The 17828-nt window shown below is 41.6% G+C and overlaps 1 protein-coding gene across 1 annotated transcript in view; it reads right to left on the bottom strand.

The window, feature by feature from the left end:
• The window catches only part of RFTN1 (raftlin, lipid raft linker 1), a 198950-nt gene that overhangs the window by 90860 nt on the left and 90262 nt on the right, over positions 1-17828 (bottom strand). The window contains exon 4 of the mRNA XM_036761805.1: positions 1570-1678. Coding sequence (XP_036617700.1) covers positions 1570-1678 — 109 coding nt within the window. The remainder of the gene's footprint in view (positions 1-1569; positions 1679-17828) is intronic.

Raw genomic sequence — 17828 nt, 5'->3', positions numbered from 1 at the left:
TTGGATCTTCATTCTGTCCTCTTGTGTGTTTGCCAGCCCCTCTCCTACCCCAACCCTAGCTTTGACTCCAGTGAATCAAGGAGGATGAGGCAGGAAACTGAGTTTAACATACTGGACTCAGACCCTGCAAAAATATAAAACTTTCCCATGGAGTGAACTGCTTTTGTCTATCTTATCAATTAACATCCATCCTATTAGATAGGGGGCCAGCCAGGCAATGTTCCAATCTGGCTAAGACAAAAATTAACAACAACAAAACCCAAAACATTTTTCAAGTAGCGTATTTACTAATTTAGGCATAGCCTTAATCGCTCGATTCTATCCACTGCTTCTCCACAAAAACACAGGAGGCCTATGACCTTTTCAGATGATCATTTTCTAGAATATTCCCCTATTACTCAGGTCATAGACCAAACTCCATTCTCAGGATGAGTAAACACTGGAAAATTAAAGTACCTGATTTCCAAAAATTCCAGAGAGCAGCGTGCTCGACAAACAGAAAAATGATTTGTAGAAACAGTAGATGAGCGCTCAGCTTTCTGGCTGGTGGCATCTATATATGAAAGCAGGATCATAATCTTCCCTTTTACAAATAATAGTCTTGGTCCTCGGCTCTCCTGGTGTACCTGCCAACGACTCCTATGTGAGTGATTACCAACTCCTATAGCACACTGCTGAAGTGTGAAATTAGATAGTGCAGAGGGTAAAATCCAGCGTCAGCATCCTCCAGAGGGAGTGGAGCCCTTATGGGAGGGAAAGTTCATAAAGAGGGAGCTAAGAAAACACTATGAGAATCTACCGAAAACAAAAGAAATGGCCACCAACATCTTAGCACTCATAGCCCCATCTAAATTATACCACGGAGCCTTTATGGCCTTAGGAAAGTCTACGTTTAGGAGAATTTAAGCCTTTTGAGGGCAAAGACCTTCTGACTTGTATATCTGTATTCCTCAGGATCAAGCATGGTGCCTGAAACATAGGTGCTTAATAAATGCTTATTGATATAGCGAGGTCCTGACTAATGTGAAAAATGAATCCCATGAAGCAAACGAATTTGCACTATTTGACGTTATAATTAAGTGAAATATAGTTATCTGTTCCAGCCCAATGGAAATATTTGGTGCAAATTCAAATTGAACTCAGGTGTTCCTAACTTCAGGTCCAGTATTCAGTGTACTGCACTGCCTAGATGGCCCCAGCAATCTGCTGGACTGCTTGATTCAACGTTTATTAAGTGCCTACTGCATGTCAGGTACCGAGCTAAGTACTGGGTATATAAGACATAAACTAAATAATCCCTGACCTCAGAGACTTCACATTCCACTAATCTTGAGACACTGACAGCCTTGGCCTCCAAGGAGGGGGCAGGATCAGCTGTCATTCTACAAATAGAGCTGTTTCCACGGATCTATCTTGAACCCAACATCCTCAGATTTATCTAGGGCAGATGTGGCCTCTAGAGAGGAGAGGGGGAAAATTCCAGGACCTTCTCCTAAGGCCATCCGGCATTAGGTCAATCCCAATTTACTCAGTCACAGGTAACAATTGTTCACTGGTCGCGGTACTTACTTTCTTAATGAAATTTGGGATGATTTTTTGGTCTGTCAGGTGGTCCAAGGAGGAACAGCAATCTAATTCCAAGATGTAACCTTCATTATGAAAATCATTTTTCTGGGATCTGATGAGAGAAGGAAAACAGACAAAAATTGAGATCATATGCGAAGGGGGGAGGAAGGGGGAGAGAGAGAGGGAGCAGGAGAGGGAAAAGGAGAGAGAGGGAAAGAGGGGGAGAGGAGAAGGAGAGGAAAAGGGGGAGGGGGAGAGGGAGAGAGAAGGATAATCTGAATCGTAGGGTCACTGAAGCTATTACCTTCTTAAAAGTCATTGTCCACAAATGCCCCGTTCAAGAAAACAACGACTGACGGGCAGAAACGTGAAACCCATTGATAAGTGATATTTATACCAGGTGTCCCCAAAGTCTTAGTGCAGATGTTAAAACAATTAAAACTTTAAGTTTTAAGAGATTAAAAGCTAAGTGTGTCAAGCTATTAAAACTTAAACTGGTACTAAGACTTTGGGGATACCCCGTATCTCTTTATATCCATCATCTGGTTTGAATCTCCTAGCAACCCTACGAAGCATGCATGATAGGTGTTATCCCCTGTCTATAGGTGAAGAAACCAAGTCTCAGAGGTGAAGGGACTTACCTGCTGTCATCCAGCCAGTAAATATCCAAGGCAGGATTTGAACCTGGATCTTCCTGGCTCCAAGCCTAGCACCCTATCTATCATACCACACTGTCTGCCGTGAATAAATATCTCTATGTACACAGTCTTGGATAAATGAAATTGAGAGTGAGGAAAAACAAGTGGGAGAATACCGTTCAAGCCTTCAAGGCCAATTTTTGAGAGAGAGAGAGAGAGAGAGAAAGAGAGAGTGTGTGTGTGTAAATCAGTGTAAGGTTCTCCCTGGAATGTAATAAATGCCTCCACCCTGGGGGAGAACTGGCCCCTACACTCCCTGCATAGCAGTGCTATCCACATGCTCTAAGTGGCCTACCATCAAAGGTGGCCCTAGAGTGGCCTGAAAAGCTGGGTAAGAACCAGTGCCCAGGGCCAGAAGGGACATGCTGCTATCCACACCTCGACATCTCTGGCTTCCCAACTAAATCCCCGCCTTCTACAGGAAGCCTTCCCCAATCTCTCTTAATTCCAGTGCTTCCTTCTGTTAATTATTTCCTATTTATCCTGTATACAGCTTACTTTGAATACATTTTCATGTTGTAGCCCCCTTTTGGACTGTAAGTTCCATGAGGGCATAGACTTTCTTTTGCTTCTTTTTTTTTTTTATCCCCAGTGCTTAGGACAGTGGCGGGCACATAGTAGGCACTTAATAAATTGTTCACTGTTACACTATTACTTAAAAGGAATAGCAAGTTGTACATAATAGATTTACAGTTTCATGTACAATCATCTTTTTTTTATTATACTATGTCACTGAAATGCTTGTTTAGTTCCATTAATTTAAAATAAATTTTAAAAAATATTTATTGGATTGATTTGTTGGCAATTCCCTACATTCCACATGGAGATACATGGATATGGGAAGCTGTCTAGAAAGAGGGACAGAGGGAAGGCAATAAGAAAGCACCCACTATGTGCCAGGCACAAATATCACCTCGTTTGATAAATCACAGAGCACCAACTGCTAGCTATTTGGAGTTTCTCAGCTCTAGCTCGACAGAAGCCCAAAGAAGGGGAGAAGAATAAGAAAGAGGAAACTGGTCACTGGTGCTTCCCACCCCCATCCCCACCCCACCTTTACCTATACATGTACGCACGTAATCTCCCCGAACAGAACGGAAGCTTTTTCAAGGTGGGGACAATTCCCTATTTGTCTCGGTAGCCTCATCATTTAGTGCGGCATGTGGCACATGATAGGTGCTTATAATAAATGCTCATTGACTGACTAATTCTATAACCAAGGAAGTTGGGCTGCTAGCCTCTTTTCCTAGACTTTCAGTCTGATTGATGAATATTTTATAAATCCATACTCCCATACATATTTTTCAAATATCAACTCTGGAAGCCCCTATAGAATAAAGGCAGGCTACATGAATAAGTGCCTAATTCAGCACGTGAAAACTCTATTTCTAAGGATCTTCAATGATTAAGAGCAACTGATGCATCATGTGAACCTCAGCTCGTTGGCAGGGAGCTTGTGATTTACATGAGATCTGAAATGAAAATTAAGAGGGTGGAGAGAGAGAATGAATGAGCAAGAAGGGGACAGAAAACTCAGAAGGGGTTGGGAGGCCTCTCAATGGAGAATGCATGGAAAACCAGGAGCAAGAAACACAAGAGATGAGATGGTGGGAATGGGCAGTGAGAAGGGACGTCATTCACCTGGGGTCACCCGGCCAGTATGTGTCAAAGGCAGATCTTGAACCCAGGTGGTCTTGACTCTGAGAATAACTCACTATCAGGTCCACCACACTGAGTTAGGTACATTTGGGATACATTCCCAAGGAGTATGTCACTTTTAAAATGACCAGGGAACTTATTTAAAATCACATTTGACCTAAAAGATAAAAGTCTTTCCAAGTCAAATTGTAACCTCACAGGAGTACGATTGGGATTTCTCTGTTTTCTGGTGACAAAATCCAGAGCCTTGGGACACTCATTTCAACCCTCTCCTGATTTTCATGGTTTAAATCTACAATCTGAATGGGAAAGGTCTAGAAGAAGAGGTAAGCTAAAGGAAAAGTAGGGAAAGAGCACAGACATCTGTATGGAAAAGAAAAATCCTAGAAACAAAAAACCTATTTGCAAAAAGATAGCTTTTAAAAAACAGCAGAAGGAGAAAGAGAGATATAATTTTCTGTGTCCTTTATTTATTAGGTTTCTTTTGGCCCAGATCTGCGATTACACTGATGTTGGGAACTCCCAGATGAGAAAACTCCCTCCACCAATGCAGACAGAAATCTTCTTTGCAACTTAAAGTCTTGAGAAAGCTGCATGGAGTACTGAGAGATGAAGTGAAGCCCAGGGTCATACGTATCTGGGGCAGGATTTGAATGGAGGTTTTCCAGACTCTCAGGCCAGCTTTCTATTCCCTCCCTAGCACTGCCTCTCTACTTGGTTTCTTTTTAAAATGCTAAGGAAGAGAGGGTAACTGACCAATAGATCAATGTCCACAGGGAGAGAGGTTTCCAGGGCTCCAGGGCTTTGTCCTTCACGGCTTTCTATTAAAAATGTTAACCAGCGGCTTGACCAGAGGCAGACGTGGAACAGCTATCGCATTTACGGGTGAGAGGTAGCTAACAGGTTAAGAAATCTGGGGGGCTTGGAGATGCGCACAATGAAGTGAGGATTTCCTCCCAACCCACCCTCCCCTCAATGCCTGAGGATCTCAAGGGGCAGCAGATGTACCCTGCCAATAGGCCATTTGTTATTGCACTCACAGGAATGCTGCTTGCCTCTCCATTATAGTGACAGAATCAGGGCTGCTATCTAGGCCTCCCGACCACCTCTGGGCTCTCCTACATGAGGCTGGATGTGCCAGCCCCCAAACCAGCAGGGAGCTCTTGAGGGCTGCAGTCTTTTGTCCCTGGAGCTCCTAGTTGGCAAAGAAGCTTTGGGGGACCTTGGGAAGGGACTCACACCTTTCCTGGAAGAGACAAAACTTAGGGGAACAAGGCCCTGTGCCTCTCACTGACCTTATCTGGAGGTGCCTTAGTCTCTCTGCTGCGTGACCCTGGGCAAGGCACTTAACCTGCCTGCCTCAGTTTCCTCACCTATAAAATGAGAATGATAATAGCACTTATCTCACAGGATTATTGTGAGGATCAAATGACATAATGTTTGTGAAGTGCTTAGCACGGCACTTGGCATGTAGAAGTAGGTGCTTTATAAATGCTCATTCCTTTTCCTCCCCCTTTCTTTGCATCCTCAGTGCTTAGCACAGTGCCTGACAAACAGTGGTGCTTAATATGTGGTAGCTGACTCAAATGACATAATATTTGTAATGTGCTAGCGGTACCTGGCACATAGTAGGTGCTTTATAAATGTTCATTCCTTTCCCTCCCCCTTTCTTTGCATCCTCAGTGCTTAGCACAGTGTCTGACAAATAGTGGTGCTTAATATGTGGTAGCTGACTCAAATGACATATTTGTAATGTGCTAGCACAGTACCTGGCACATAGTAGGTGCTTTATAAATGTTCATTCCTTTCCCTCCCCTTTCTTTGTATCTTCAGTGCTTTGCACAGTGCCTGACATACAGCAGGTGCTTAATATGTGGTAGCTGACTCAAATGACATAATATTTGTAATGTGGTAGCACAGTACCTGGCACATAGTAGGTGATTAATAAATGCTCATTCCTTTCCTTCCCCCTTTCTTTGTATCTTCAGTGCTTAGCACAGTGCCTGACATATAGTCGGTGCTTCATACATGGTAGCTGACCGCCTGAGGGAGGCAGGAGGGCCACCAGTAGCGGATGAGAGAGCCAATGAGCCTTGGGTGGAGGCCACAAGGGACAGGACTGCCCACACAGGGTGAGAAATCCATGCTCCAGGCCCTCCTAGGTCATTTCCATCTTTGCTTAGGAAGTATCTGACAACGAGGGTGACATTAGGACACATCCTCTTCATAAATCAATGCATTACTACCATGTCAGCACATGACCTCTTCCTAAGAGACATCTGCTGTGACTCCTGCAGGGGAGGAGGTCAATCCAAGAGAGTTTCCAGGAAAATGGTTTCCATTAATCGATAAACATTCATATGAATTCCTACTATGGGAAACATCGGTTGCAGAGTTTCTCAAAATGTGGGCTGGAGACCCTTTCAGGGGGTCTTGGAAGTCAAAACCATTTTCCTAATAATCACAAGACATTTTAATTTTTAATATGGTAAATAATGCTAGCACCAACTCACATAAACAAAGTTCTTTCGGGAGGGAGGGGTCCTCAATTATTTTTAAGAGACCAAACGTTTGAGAACCTCTGGCACAGTGAACAAAGAAAAGTGGCCTGAAAGCTAGGTCAGCCTGGTTATGTCCTGCCTCTGATACATCTCGGCTGGGGGACCTGGGCAAAAGGCTTAAACCTCCCAGGACTCCAGCAAACCCCCTAAGACTTTCAACTCTAGACAGCATTTGCTTCGGGAGAAACACAGTGAAGTCACAGACCCAGCCCCATCCTTATGCTGTAAGCCAGGCATGGAGCTGGATACTGGGGAGACAGAAGCAAAACGATCCTTACCTTCAAGGAACTCACATTCTATGGAGGAGCCAACATATAGACATATGTAAACACAAAATACATATATGAAATAAGTGCACAGTGATGGGGAAGAGGCTGGGTTTCTTGAAAAAACTCCAGTTCACAGAAGCTACTGACCTACCAATGGAATGAGGCTGAGATAATTTCTACTCAAAGTAAGGACAACAAAAATTCCATTAAGGCAATAAAGAATAGGATTTCCATGCACAAAATGTAATTTCTAGAGACAGGGGAGATTCATCAGAAGCCAAACTATCTTCTCACTTCATTGATAGTTGAAGACTGCAGAGATGGCCTTTAATACAATAAAGATGGCATCTCAACAGATGCTTATGATACTGTTCCTGACGGAAAATATTCCCTCTGAAGGCAGATGGCAATGTTTCCCTCCCCAGCCCCTCAAAAAAGGGATTCCTAAAAATCCATAGTCCTCTCTTTCGTCTCACTAGCTTTCTGAAGTCTCTGAACAGAGACTCAACTTAATTTAATTTCAACCACCCTATCTGGGGAAGCAGGTGCGAAGAAACCTGTTCCTGTTTAATGAATACCTGTTGTGTTAAATGGTTTAACTTTAATTAATTAATCCATGCCCTGTTGTATTTGGAAATCATTAGGGTCCCTTTAAAAAGCCAAGTTTTTGAGTCATGATGAGTCATCGACTTGGGGTGGGGATTGAGAAATAGCTGAGGCACACAAAACAACCGTTAACATTGGTCATTCCGTCAATCAACAAGCATTTATTAAGTGCTATGTTCCAGGCACTGTGCTAAGCTCTGGGAATTCAAGGTTCAGAACACAAGGAAACCCAGAATACACAATCAGAAAGCAAAGCTAGCCAGCCTTATGGAGAGATTGGACTTAAAATAAAGAAGGGAAGGCAGGGAAAATATAAAAGAGGTTGGGTCCACTGGGTGGGATTGGGCACCCCAAATCACCAAAGTCTGGTGGGTGTTGCGGGGAGGGCCTTTCATTTGGAAACAGGACCAGGCATTGGAGACAGGGAGCTCGGACCCTGGTGCTAACTCTTGCTAGCTGCGGGAGGGAAGATTCCTGGGGAAAATGGATTTCAGCTGTTACTGCTGGCCTTAATCTGATAGGGTGACTCAGGGGGATGTAGGCTTCTTCCCATTGGGGGCGGAGAGGCTCCTACAGAGTCTCAGAGTTACCTCCTCAAGAATCCAAATTCTCTGGCACTATTCTTAAATTTTATTTTTGTCTGATAAATGAATTAATTATTATAGATTTCTTTTTACCTAAGCATTGGCAAGGCCTTTCCCAACTTGGATTCTATTGTTTTTATCTTGAGTAGGGCACACTGATTGACAAGTGTTCTGTGTCTAAGGCTGTCATGACCCCTGAGAAAGAGGCACCAATCACTCACTAACTGATGGCAGGGGCATCTCCTAAAATAACATGCACCTAAACTTTGACCAATAACAGGGATGTCATAACTTCTTAAATAGTATCCCCTAAGATTTTATAAGTGACTCAAAGCCTCCCCAGCATGAGACTATTGGCCCTGGCCTTTTCTCAGCACTGTCTAGCAAAATTACTTCAGCTAAACTGGACAAGTTAGCATTTATGAAGCACCTACTAAGTGCTGGTCAGAAGTTAAGGTGTTTTTTAAGGGGAGGAGGTCCTCCAAAGGCTTGTGATATCTACTGAAGAAGGGAAACATAAGCTGGAACTTTCTATTTAAAAAGTACATTTAAATGGGGGGCATTTATCTACAAATCACTATTAACAAGGATTTATTAGGCACCTACTATATGCCAGCCACTATCCTGAATGCTAAGAACACAATTCAAAAATGAACCAATACCAGAATTCATGAAGTTTACATTCCATCCACTGGAATACGTGTAGAAATATGTAGGGAACAAACACAAAATTAGTACAAGGTAGTTAGGGAGATGTGCGGTAACAGTCGAGGGGATCAAGATGGGCTTCATACAGAAGGTAGTGTTTCAATTGACTTTTGAAGAAAGTAAGGGATTCTACAAGGAAGAGATGAGGAGAGAGGGAATTCCAGGCAGGAGGGAAGCCCCATGAAAAAAAGTATGGAGACAGGAGACAGCGCGCCATATCTGAAGAAGAGAGAGAAAGCCACTTTGGCTGAACCATAGATCAATCAATCAAGAAGCATTTATTAACAACCTACTATGTGTCAGACACTGTGCCAAGTGCTGAGGATACAAAAGGAGGTCAAAGGCAGTCCCTGCCCTCAAAGAGCTTCCAATCTAATAGAGTGTGGAAAGGGGAGTAATAGGCAATGAGGATGTTTCTATAAAACACAAAGGGTGCTCCCCTCCTTTTTTCCCTATTCCTTTTATATCTTGTAACTTATGTAAAAGCAGATGAGTTAGAGATAACCTATGCTCATATACATTTATGTAATGTATATACAACGTGTATGTATGTGTACATAACTTATGTTTAGCCAGATGAGTGAGAGTTTAGCTCTATACTCTGTGTGTGTGTGTACGCATACATATATATATACACACACACAGAGAAATTATACATATGTATGTGCGTATATGTATATATAAATAATTTTTAAAATAAATTGGGACTCAAGAAGCTTGAAAAGACCTCTCCTAATCGAAGTATGTGACAGAGAAGGGAAGCCACAACGCTGGAGGTCATCTAGTATATTGGTTAGGGCCACTCAGACCTGTGTGGCCCTAAGCGAGACACTTAACCTCTAAAGGCTTCTGTTTCCTTCCCTATAAAATGAGGGAGTCAGACACGAGGACTTCTAGGGTACTTCTTCATCTAAACCTATGATTCTGTCAATGTGAAAATACCACAGTTGTCAAAGTACCTATGTATGGAAGAGGGGTCATCTCCAGTCGTCCTGATGAGTATCAGGCCACTGGACGCAGATGGCTCTGGAGGAGACAGTGAGGCTGGTGACCTTGCACAGTCCTCCCTCACTCAAATCAAAGTCAACTGCAAGTCATTTCCTGGATGTCATGGGCCTCTTCGAGAATGAAGGACAAACACACAATGTATGGAAGAGGCTGTAGAAACCAAAGTTACTAAAAAGTGAAATACAAGACCTCTCAATGCAAGACTTGCACAACGATGTCACCAAAGTGCTCTTATCATCCCCAAATTAACAGGAGAGGGCAGATGTTAGACACACACACACAAAACCCAATACTGACCCAACTGGCCAGTTGGGTCCTGAGCAACGGATGTGACAGTCCTTCATGTCCTCCCACCTTATAGACTCCCTTCCTATAAAGCTCATGGGATCTCTTACAGGACACCTCTCCCCACTTGTTGGTACTCTGCCCTTCCCACTCCCCAAATTACCCTGGCTATGATTTGTATTTACTTATCTACACAAATGTTTTCTCCTACTAGAATGTAAGCTACTCGAGGACAAGAACTATCCTGGGTTTTGTCTTAGACTCCCATTCTTGAATGGCATCAGAATTTGGAAGACCCCAAAGATACTGAAGTCTCTACATCTGTCTCCTTACTTCTTCCTCTGACCCAGAGTTATGCCCAAACAAAGTGGCTACCACGTAGTCAGCACCTACCACTGCTTTTTGTATTAAATGAAAGGGAAGGTGGTCCTTAAAACGAGAAAAAGAAAATCCACCACACGACAAAACTGTTTGTTAAGATCATACTCACAGAATCTGAACGCCAGAAGGTATCTGGGAGATCATCCATCTGCTCTAATCCCCTCGCTTTGCAGATGGGAAATGGAGGTCTGCCGAGGATTTTTTCTGCCATTATATGATCCCACCTACCTCTCAGCACTTGGCTATTAGGGTGGTCCAAAAAAAGCTTACTTGGCTGTTATGAGGACTACCCAGTGTTGACACAGTCTATGTGTTTGTGTTGTTGCTGGGGACATAATCTTTGTTATGCTATTTGACCATGGCTATTTTCCAAGAAGCCACAAGGAAAGAGTAAGCTCTTCTCCCTCGCACTTGAAATTTTTCAAATTATCAGTTGGCTCGACGGTTTTCAAGAATCTCGAGAGTGGCATTCTTTATTCCCAAATAGGGTCCTGATAAAACTAACCTTAGAGACGGCGAGACGTTGGGGGCTTGCTCTGGATGCCTTGAGCAGATCTGGGAAGAGCCGAATGGACCCACAGCAAGGCTTCTGAACAGCAATTATTCTTACAAAAGACATTAAAGGGTCTATTTTTAAATAATAAACATGTAACAGATCTCATGCAAGCCCATAAATCCCTCAGACACCAGTCAAAGCACCCAGTTTAAACAACTGTCCTCGTTTTCCCATGCCTTCAACTACAAGTCAGAATGTGTGTATGTGGGAAAGACGAGGCAAGAATGTGTGGGTGGATCAATAGACTTGTTTGGGGTTTTATTTTTGGCCTCATTTGTGAATAATTAGAAATTGATGGAGGCAAACAAAAGTCTAAATTGCCCAGCAATTTTCTAAGTAGGAAAAAAAATGGCAGGATGCAGATGATGGGTCAAGTTCTCAATCTCTTGGAAGCAAAGAGGAAAACTAATTAGCTCTTCAAAGGAATTTCACAATCGACCACAGAAGGTGCTCTTATAGAGTCCATAAACTTGTTTTTGTTTTTAGTATTCTGATAGCAGTAATCCAATGATTGATTTTTTTTGTAATCCGATGTGTTTTATTGTATACATTTATAAACATTACCCTGAGAAGGAGACCATAGGCTTGATCAGACTTCCAAAGAGGTCCCTGACACAGAAACACACCCTGGCCTAGAAAACAAGGAAAAGGAGACAGGGCACAGATTCTAAAGGACTGGGTGGTCATTCAGCACTAACTCATAAGGATGCCATCATAGAAATTACATGGCTATGGGTCATGGAGTGCCACAACCTCAAGAGAATCAAAATGATGGGTCAACAGCCAGACAACGGAGAAGAGACAATTATGTACAGTGGGTGTAAACAGGTCATGGCACAATCTTTAGACCCACCACGAAGTAGGTCTAAAAGGTAGAGGACAAGGGATAGGGGATGGACCATCCCATCTGTTACAATGGTACCCATGCAACATCAGGAGATTTAGAGGAAGACACCCAGCACATTCAGTGTGCCCCCAGGAATAACTGATAGACAAGGGTCACCCAGGATGAAAAGGCGAGATTATTACAACAATTGTAGAGGCAGCTACCCTACCTCATGCCAAATAACTGTACTCAGTGGGTTTAGGGTGTTTCAACCCAAGATCCACTTATAGGAGGCAGCAGAAAACCCCCCCAAAGTGACTAACTGCATAAAGGATGTCATAAGACTTAAATAGTATGAGGTGGAAATCAGAAAAAGTCCATACAAAGTTTCACTACCCTTTATTCCCCACCCTGTCCCCAACACCCCCAACTCCTTCCTCTTCTATCAGCACACAGTGACAACATTTTGGAATATCCACAACACTCCATAAATAAAGGATGACTTGGATGATGTCACCACCAAGGGGGCTCACAAACAGTATAATGTGGGTTGTGGGTGATACCACCGTGGGTATCCAACCGTCTCTCGAACTCTGGCACTGATTCTAGATAAACCAGTGGCCAAAGCCATATTCTAACCGAAGCTATTTGGGCCATTTGTCATTTCCTGTCCAGATGTTTGCAGTTAGGCCTTCTTTCATGGTAGATAAACCATTAGCAGCTGTGTAGTCTGAGGATTTATATATTAAGAAGCCAAAAAAAAGGAAAAAATCATCATCTTTAATGTCTCCTACATGCTGTAGCCACTAAGGGTTTTCCATTCCCACAGAATTGTGAAATGGAAGGAAAGGGGAGGGGGCAGAAAAGGGGAGGTGGAAATCTAGTGACCAAGAACAGGTTTCTGGCAAAGTTCTATTTCCTTGGAACCCTGCATAAGGCTATCCACATTCAGTCCCTTTGAAATGTATTGTTGAGAAGTAAAGCATGTCTGCTGATGGGATTCCTCATACAGTTCCATTTACCTTAAAATTTTCTCTTGAATAATAGGGTATTCCTGGCTCACAACAGTGAGAGGAGATACCATCTTCAGGCACTCCTGACTTACAACAGTGGTGGGGGGTGCCACCTTTGGGCATCCCTGGATCAAAACTAGGAAAGGGGGCACGACTTTGTGTATTCCTACCTCCTAACAGTGAGAGGGGGCTCTATCTTTAGATATTCCTGGCTCACAACAGTGAGGGAGGCTCCATCTTCAATCATCACACAGACTAGTCATTTTTAGAACAATCTAAAGAGGCAGAATGGTCTCGCCTCAGGTGTCCCAGTGGACCAAGTCCAGGTATGTGAAATCCACAGGCACCTGGGAGGAAGCCACCTGTCTACCCGTAAATAAAACTTATAAGAGCCAACTTTTCTAATCATCTCTAAGGTTCATTTTCTTCAAGTTATTTTTTCCTTCTCTAATTCTCACACAGTTGCTCTACCCCAGATCCCCTACATAAATTTCCATCAGACATGAATCTATTATAAATTCCTTTAAGAAGGAAAAGGACCCATTGATACAAAAATATCTAGAGCAGCTCTTTCTGTGGTGGCTAAGAATTAGAAATCAAAGGGATGCCCATCAATTGAAAAATGGTTGAACAAGTTGTGGTATATGAATATAATGGAATATTATTGTGCTATAAGAAATTACAAGCAGGATGATTTCAGAAAAACCTGCACAGACTTACATGAACTGATGCAGAGCGAAGTGAGCAGAACCAGGAAAACACTGTACACAGGAATAGCAATATTGCTCAATGAACGACTGTGAATGACTTAGCTATTTTTAGCAATACAATGATCCAAGACAATCCCAAAAGACTAATGACGAAACATACTACCTGCCTTCGGAGAAAGAACTGATATTGATTGAATAGACTGAAGCATGCTATTTCTCACTTTCTTTCATTCTTTTTCTTTTATCTGAGTGTTCTTATACAAAATGACTAATATGGAAATGTTTTGCATGATTGCATGCATATAACCTATATCTGATTGTTTACCATCTCAGGGATGGGGGAAGAGGGGGGATGGGGGAGGGGAGGGAGGGAGAGACAGAATTTGGATCAAAACTTTAAAATCAACCAAAACTTTAAAAAAAATGTTTAAAATTGTGTTAACATGTAACTGGTGAAAAAATAAAATTTATTTTAAAAAATAAAAGCATTGTCCATACATGGAGTGCATCAACTTAAAAAAAATTCCTTTAAGGCAAGAAAAAGTATCTTAAGGTAATAGATTTAGAGCTGAAAGGGACCTTAAATCAAATTCAACTCTTTTCATTTTACAGATAAAGAAACTGAGGCCTATTTGTCCATAGGCAGTAAATTGCAAAGGTGGGGTTCAAATTCAGACCCTCTGACTATAAATTCAGTGTTCTTTCCAATGCAACACAACTCCATCTAAATCAGCAATTCTGAAATTTGGGAGGATCAGGGACCCCAACCCCTTGGGCAGTCTTTTAAAGCCTATATATCCTTTTTTTCAGAATAATGGTTTTAAATGAATAAAATAAAATACATAGGATTATAAAAAGAACCAATTACGCTAAAGTACAGTTATCAAAATATAAAAAAAAATTCATGGATTCCAGGTTAAGAACTGTTGGTTAAGTCATTCTAAGTAGCACAAAGCACATGAAGGACGTTTAAAAAAAAACTCTGAAAATGAATGCTGCACTGTTACTTTCCAACAAACTCTAATGGAATACCATCCTTTTTCATTTTTGTATTTTGATAATTTGGCTTTTCTCTTTCCTTTTTTTTTTTTAAATCAAGCTAGCTAATTATTTTTCTATTTTATTAATCTTTTCAAAAACAGTTCTTAGTTTTATCAACTCGATGCACTTTTTGGGTTTAATTTTATTTCCTTTGATTTTCAGAATTTCTACTTCTTGGGTTTATTTTGAACTTTTGAATTTCTAAGGTTTCTTTGTCAGTTGCAAACAGAATTCATTACTCTCTTTACACAAAATTACTTACTTAATGTTTTTTTGATTTAGATATTCTGAGTTGCTAAAAAGTCCCAGGGCCACAATTGGAGGAACTACCCCAAGATTGGTACCCTATGTTCTACAGGCTGAATCCAACCCCTTTAGAAATGACAAAATGGCTAAATGATGAATTCGGCACATGGGCTGCAGTAACGGCATCTGGAAAGCCATAGCGAAAAAAAGAAACACTAGATTTGGAGCCAGAGTACTCGTGTTCAAATTCCCAACTCTGCCATTTGCCCCCAGTATGGACTTGGAAAAATCACCTTAGCTCTTTGAAATTTGCATTCCTGATGAGTAAAATGAGAGGGCTGTGTATAAGGTCATCACTAATTTTCCTTCCAACTCTAAAAGCCTATGTTCTTGGATCCATCTTGTGGGCACAACTATGTCTCTTAATCTGACCCCAATCAGAGACTCCAGCAAGAGAAGTCAATGAGTTGGGGCCTTGGCCAAGCCCAAGGTGCTGCCTGCCTTTGAGAGAGGACTGGAAATTTTGGCCAAACATCTGAATGAACTAAGGTGCTGCCTGGTGAGCTGAGGGATATCATTCTATTCCCACCGTGTGCTTCAATTCAAGTATGTGCCTGCTATGTATGGAGCCTCATGATTCTACAGTTTATGGGCCTCTGCTTTCTGGTTTGCTAACAAGTAGCAATAACAGGAGCAGTTGGAGAAAATGGAAAACACTGTGTACCCTGAGTAAGAGGACCCATGTCCATTCGGCCTCTCTCACCAGCTTGGCAGATGGTGCTCAATTGTCTCCTCTGTAAAATGAATGGTCTCTCCAATTTTTAAAAAATCAAACTCAGAGACTCATTTGTCTTTATCATATTTTTCCTTGTTTCACGTCTATTTTCTTTGAATATTCCATCCATTGAGGCCACCTGACATAGCAGATCAACTGTTCTTGGAGTCAAGGAAATCTATGTTAAAGTCTTGTCTCTGATCCATGCTGGCTGGGTGACCCTGGGCAAGTCACTGGGAAACTCTCAAAGACTCTCAGTGACAGATGAGTTATCAATGGAAGGAATTTCCACCCTACAAGTACCCTTCTCAACACCAGGGATGTCAAAACACATAGTCGGAGGGTTAAGCTGCCAGCAAAAATCCCCAGTGGGGCCTGAACCAGATTAAAATGTAACGGGGAAATATTTAATAAAATAAACAAAATATAATACAATATAGATAATGTTCATTTGTGGTATTCTTAATCACTATGTGGCAGAAGTGATCCATTTCTATTCTAAGTTTGACACTACCAGCCTATAGGGATGAAGTAAGCCCACCCAGTGCAAAAAAAGGGGGGGAGACCTAGATTAGATGGCTCCAAGATCCCTTCTGACTCTAAAATTCTCTAAGATCACTATCAAACTAACAAGTATTTATTAATTTTCTCCTATGTGCTGGGGGCAGCTAGGAGGCACAGTGGTTAGAGCACAGAGCCTGAAGTCAGGAGGACCTGAGTTCAAATCTGACCTCAGACACTAGCTGTGTGACCCTGAGTAAGTCACTTAACCCTGTCTGCCTCAGCTTCCTCATCTATAAATTAAGCTGGAGAAGGAAACAGCAAACAACGTCAGTGTCTTTGCCAAGAAAACCCCAAATGGAGTCACAAAGAGTCAGACACAACTGAAAATGACTGGACAACAAAATATAAAGAATGTTAGCTCTCAGGGAGCTAACATTCTAAGAAGCAAGTAAACACACAGTAGTTAGGGAGAGAGGGCACCAGCAACTGAGGGGGGGTGTGGATAAAAAAAGTTTCCTCTATTCTATGTTAAAAAATATGTTCCATAAGTATTAAGCAAAAAATATTACAGAGACATCACAAAGACTGTTTATATCACTATATGGGTGTAAAGCTATAAACTATGGTGTTTTCAGACCCTTGGAAGCTGGCATTATAAAAATCATAAAATTATATTATAAAATTATAAAATACAAGTAATTAATTTTTTCTTATCTTTGAAGTCACTTTAGACTCGATGCTGTGACTCATGAATGAGCTCATGAGATTATTCACAAAACTAAATCACACTTGCAGGACTTAGTCATTCCTTGTAAAATGTATCCAACTTTCAGCATTTTGTTAAGAGATCATTCAGCCAGAAGATAACCCAGACAAATTATGGAGGTGGTCATTCTATCAAAAGCAAGCAAGCAGTCCCTTAGAGAGTTCTTTGCCTGAGATATAAAACAGACCCTGATGATTTGGCCCCAACCTACCTTTCCAACCTCATCTCTCTCTATTCCCCACTGGAGTCCTCTACACCCAGCCAAATCCTTTACTCTCATTTTTCCCAAATTATGCCTCAACATCTCCCATTTCTGTACTTTTTTTTTAAGTAAAGAAAAGTATGCTTCAATCTGTATTCAGACATCCCCAGTTCTTTCCCTGGGGATGGATAGCATAACAATGACGGGTTTTTCTTCCCCCATAATAGTCATGTTGCGAAAGAAAACATAGCAAAAAAAAAACCTCAAGAAAAATAGATAGTGAAAAAAATGTGCTTCAATCTGTATTCAGACACCATCAGTTCGTTCTCTGGGGATGGATAGCACTTTTCATCCCAAGTCTTTCAGAGTTGTCATGGACTGTTGTACTGCTGAGAACAGCTAAATCATTCATAGCTGATCATCTTACAATATTTCTATTCACTTTGTACCCATTACATTTCACTCTGAATCAGCCCATACAAATCTTTCTAGGTTTTTCTGGTAGCATCCTACTCATCATTTCTTATAGTACTTTAGTATTCCATCAGAATTACATACCACAACTTCTTCAGCCAGGCTTTCTCAACTTGATGGGCATCCCCTCAATTTCTAATTCTTTACCTCCATAAAAGATCTGCAATAAATATTTTTGTACATATAAGTCCTTTTCCTTTTTGTTTTTTATATCTTTTGGGCTACAGACCTAGTAGTGGCATTGCTTGGCCAAAGGGTATACCTGGTTTTATAGGCCTTTGCACATAGTTCCAAACTGCTCTACAGACTGTTTAATCAATTCACAACTCTGACAACAGTACATTAATGTCTCATCTTTCTCACAACCCTTCCAACATTCCAAATTTGTCA

The sequence above is a fragment of the Trichosurus vulpecula genome, chromosome 5 (assembly GCF_011100635.1).
Source record: "Trichosurus vulpecula isolate mTriVul1 chromosome 5, mTriVul1.pri, whole genome shotgun sequence".
NCBI classification, from domain to species: Eukaryota; Metazoa; Chordata; class Mammalia; order Diprotodontia; family Phalangeridae; genus Trichosurus; species Trichosurus vulpecula.
Note: the sequence above shows the minus strand (reverse complement) of the source record. Positions and strands in the feature narration are given on the sequence as shown.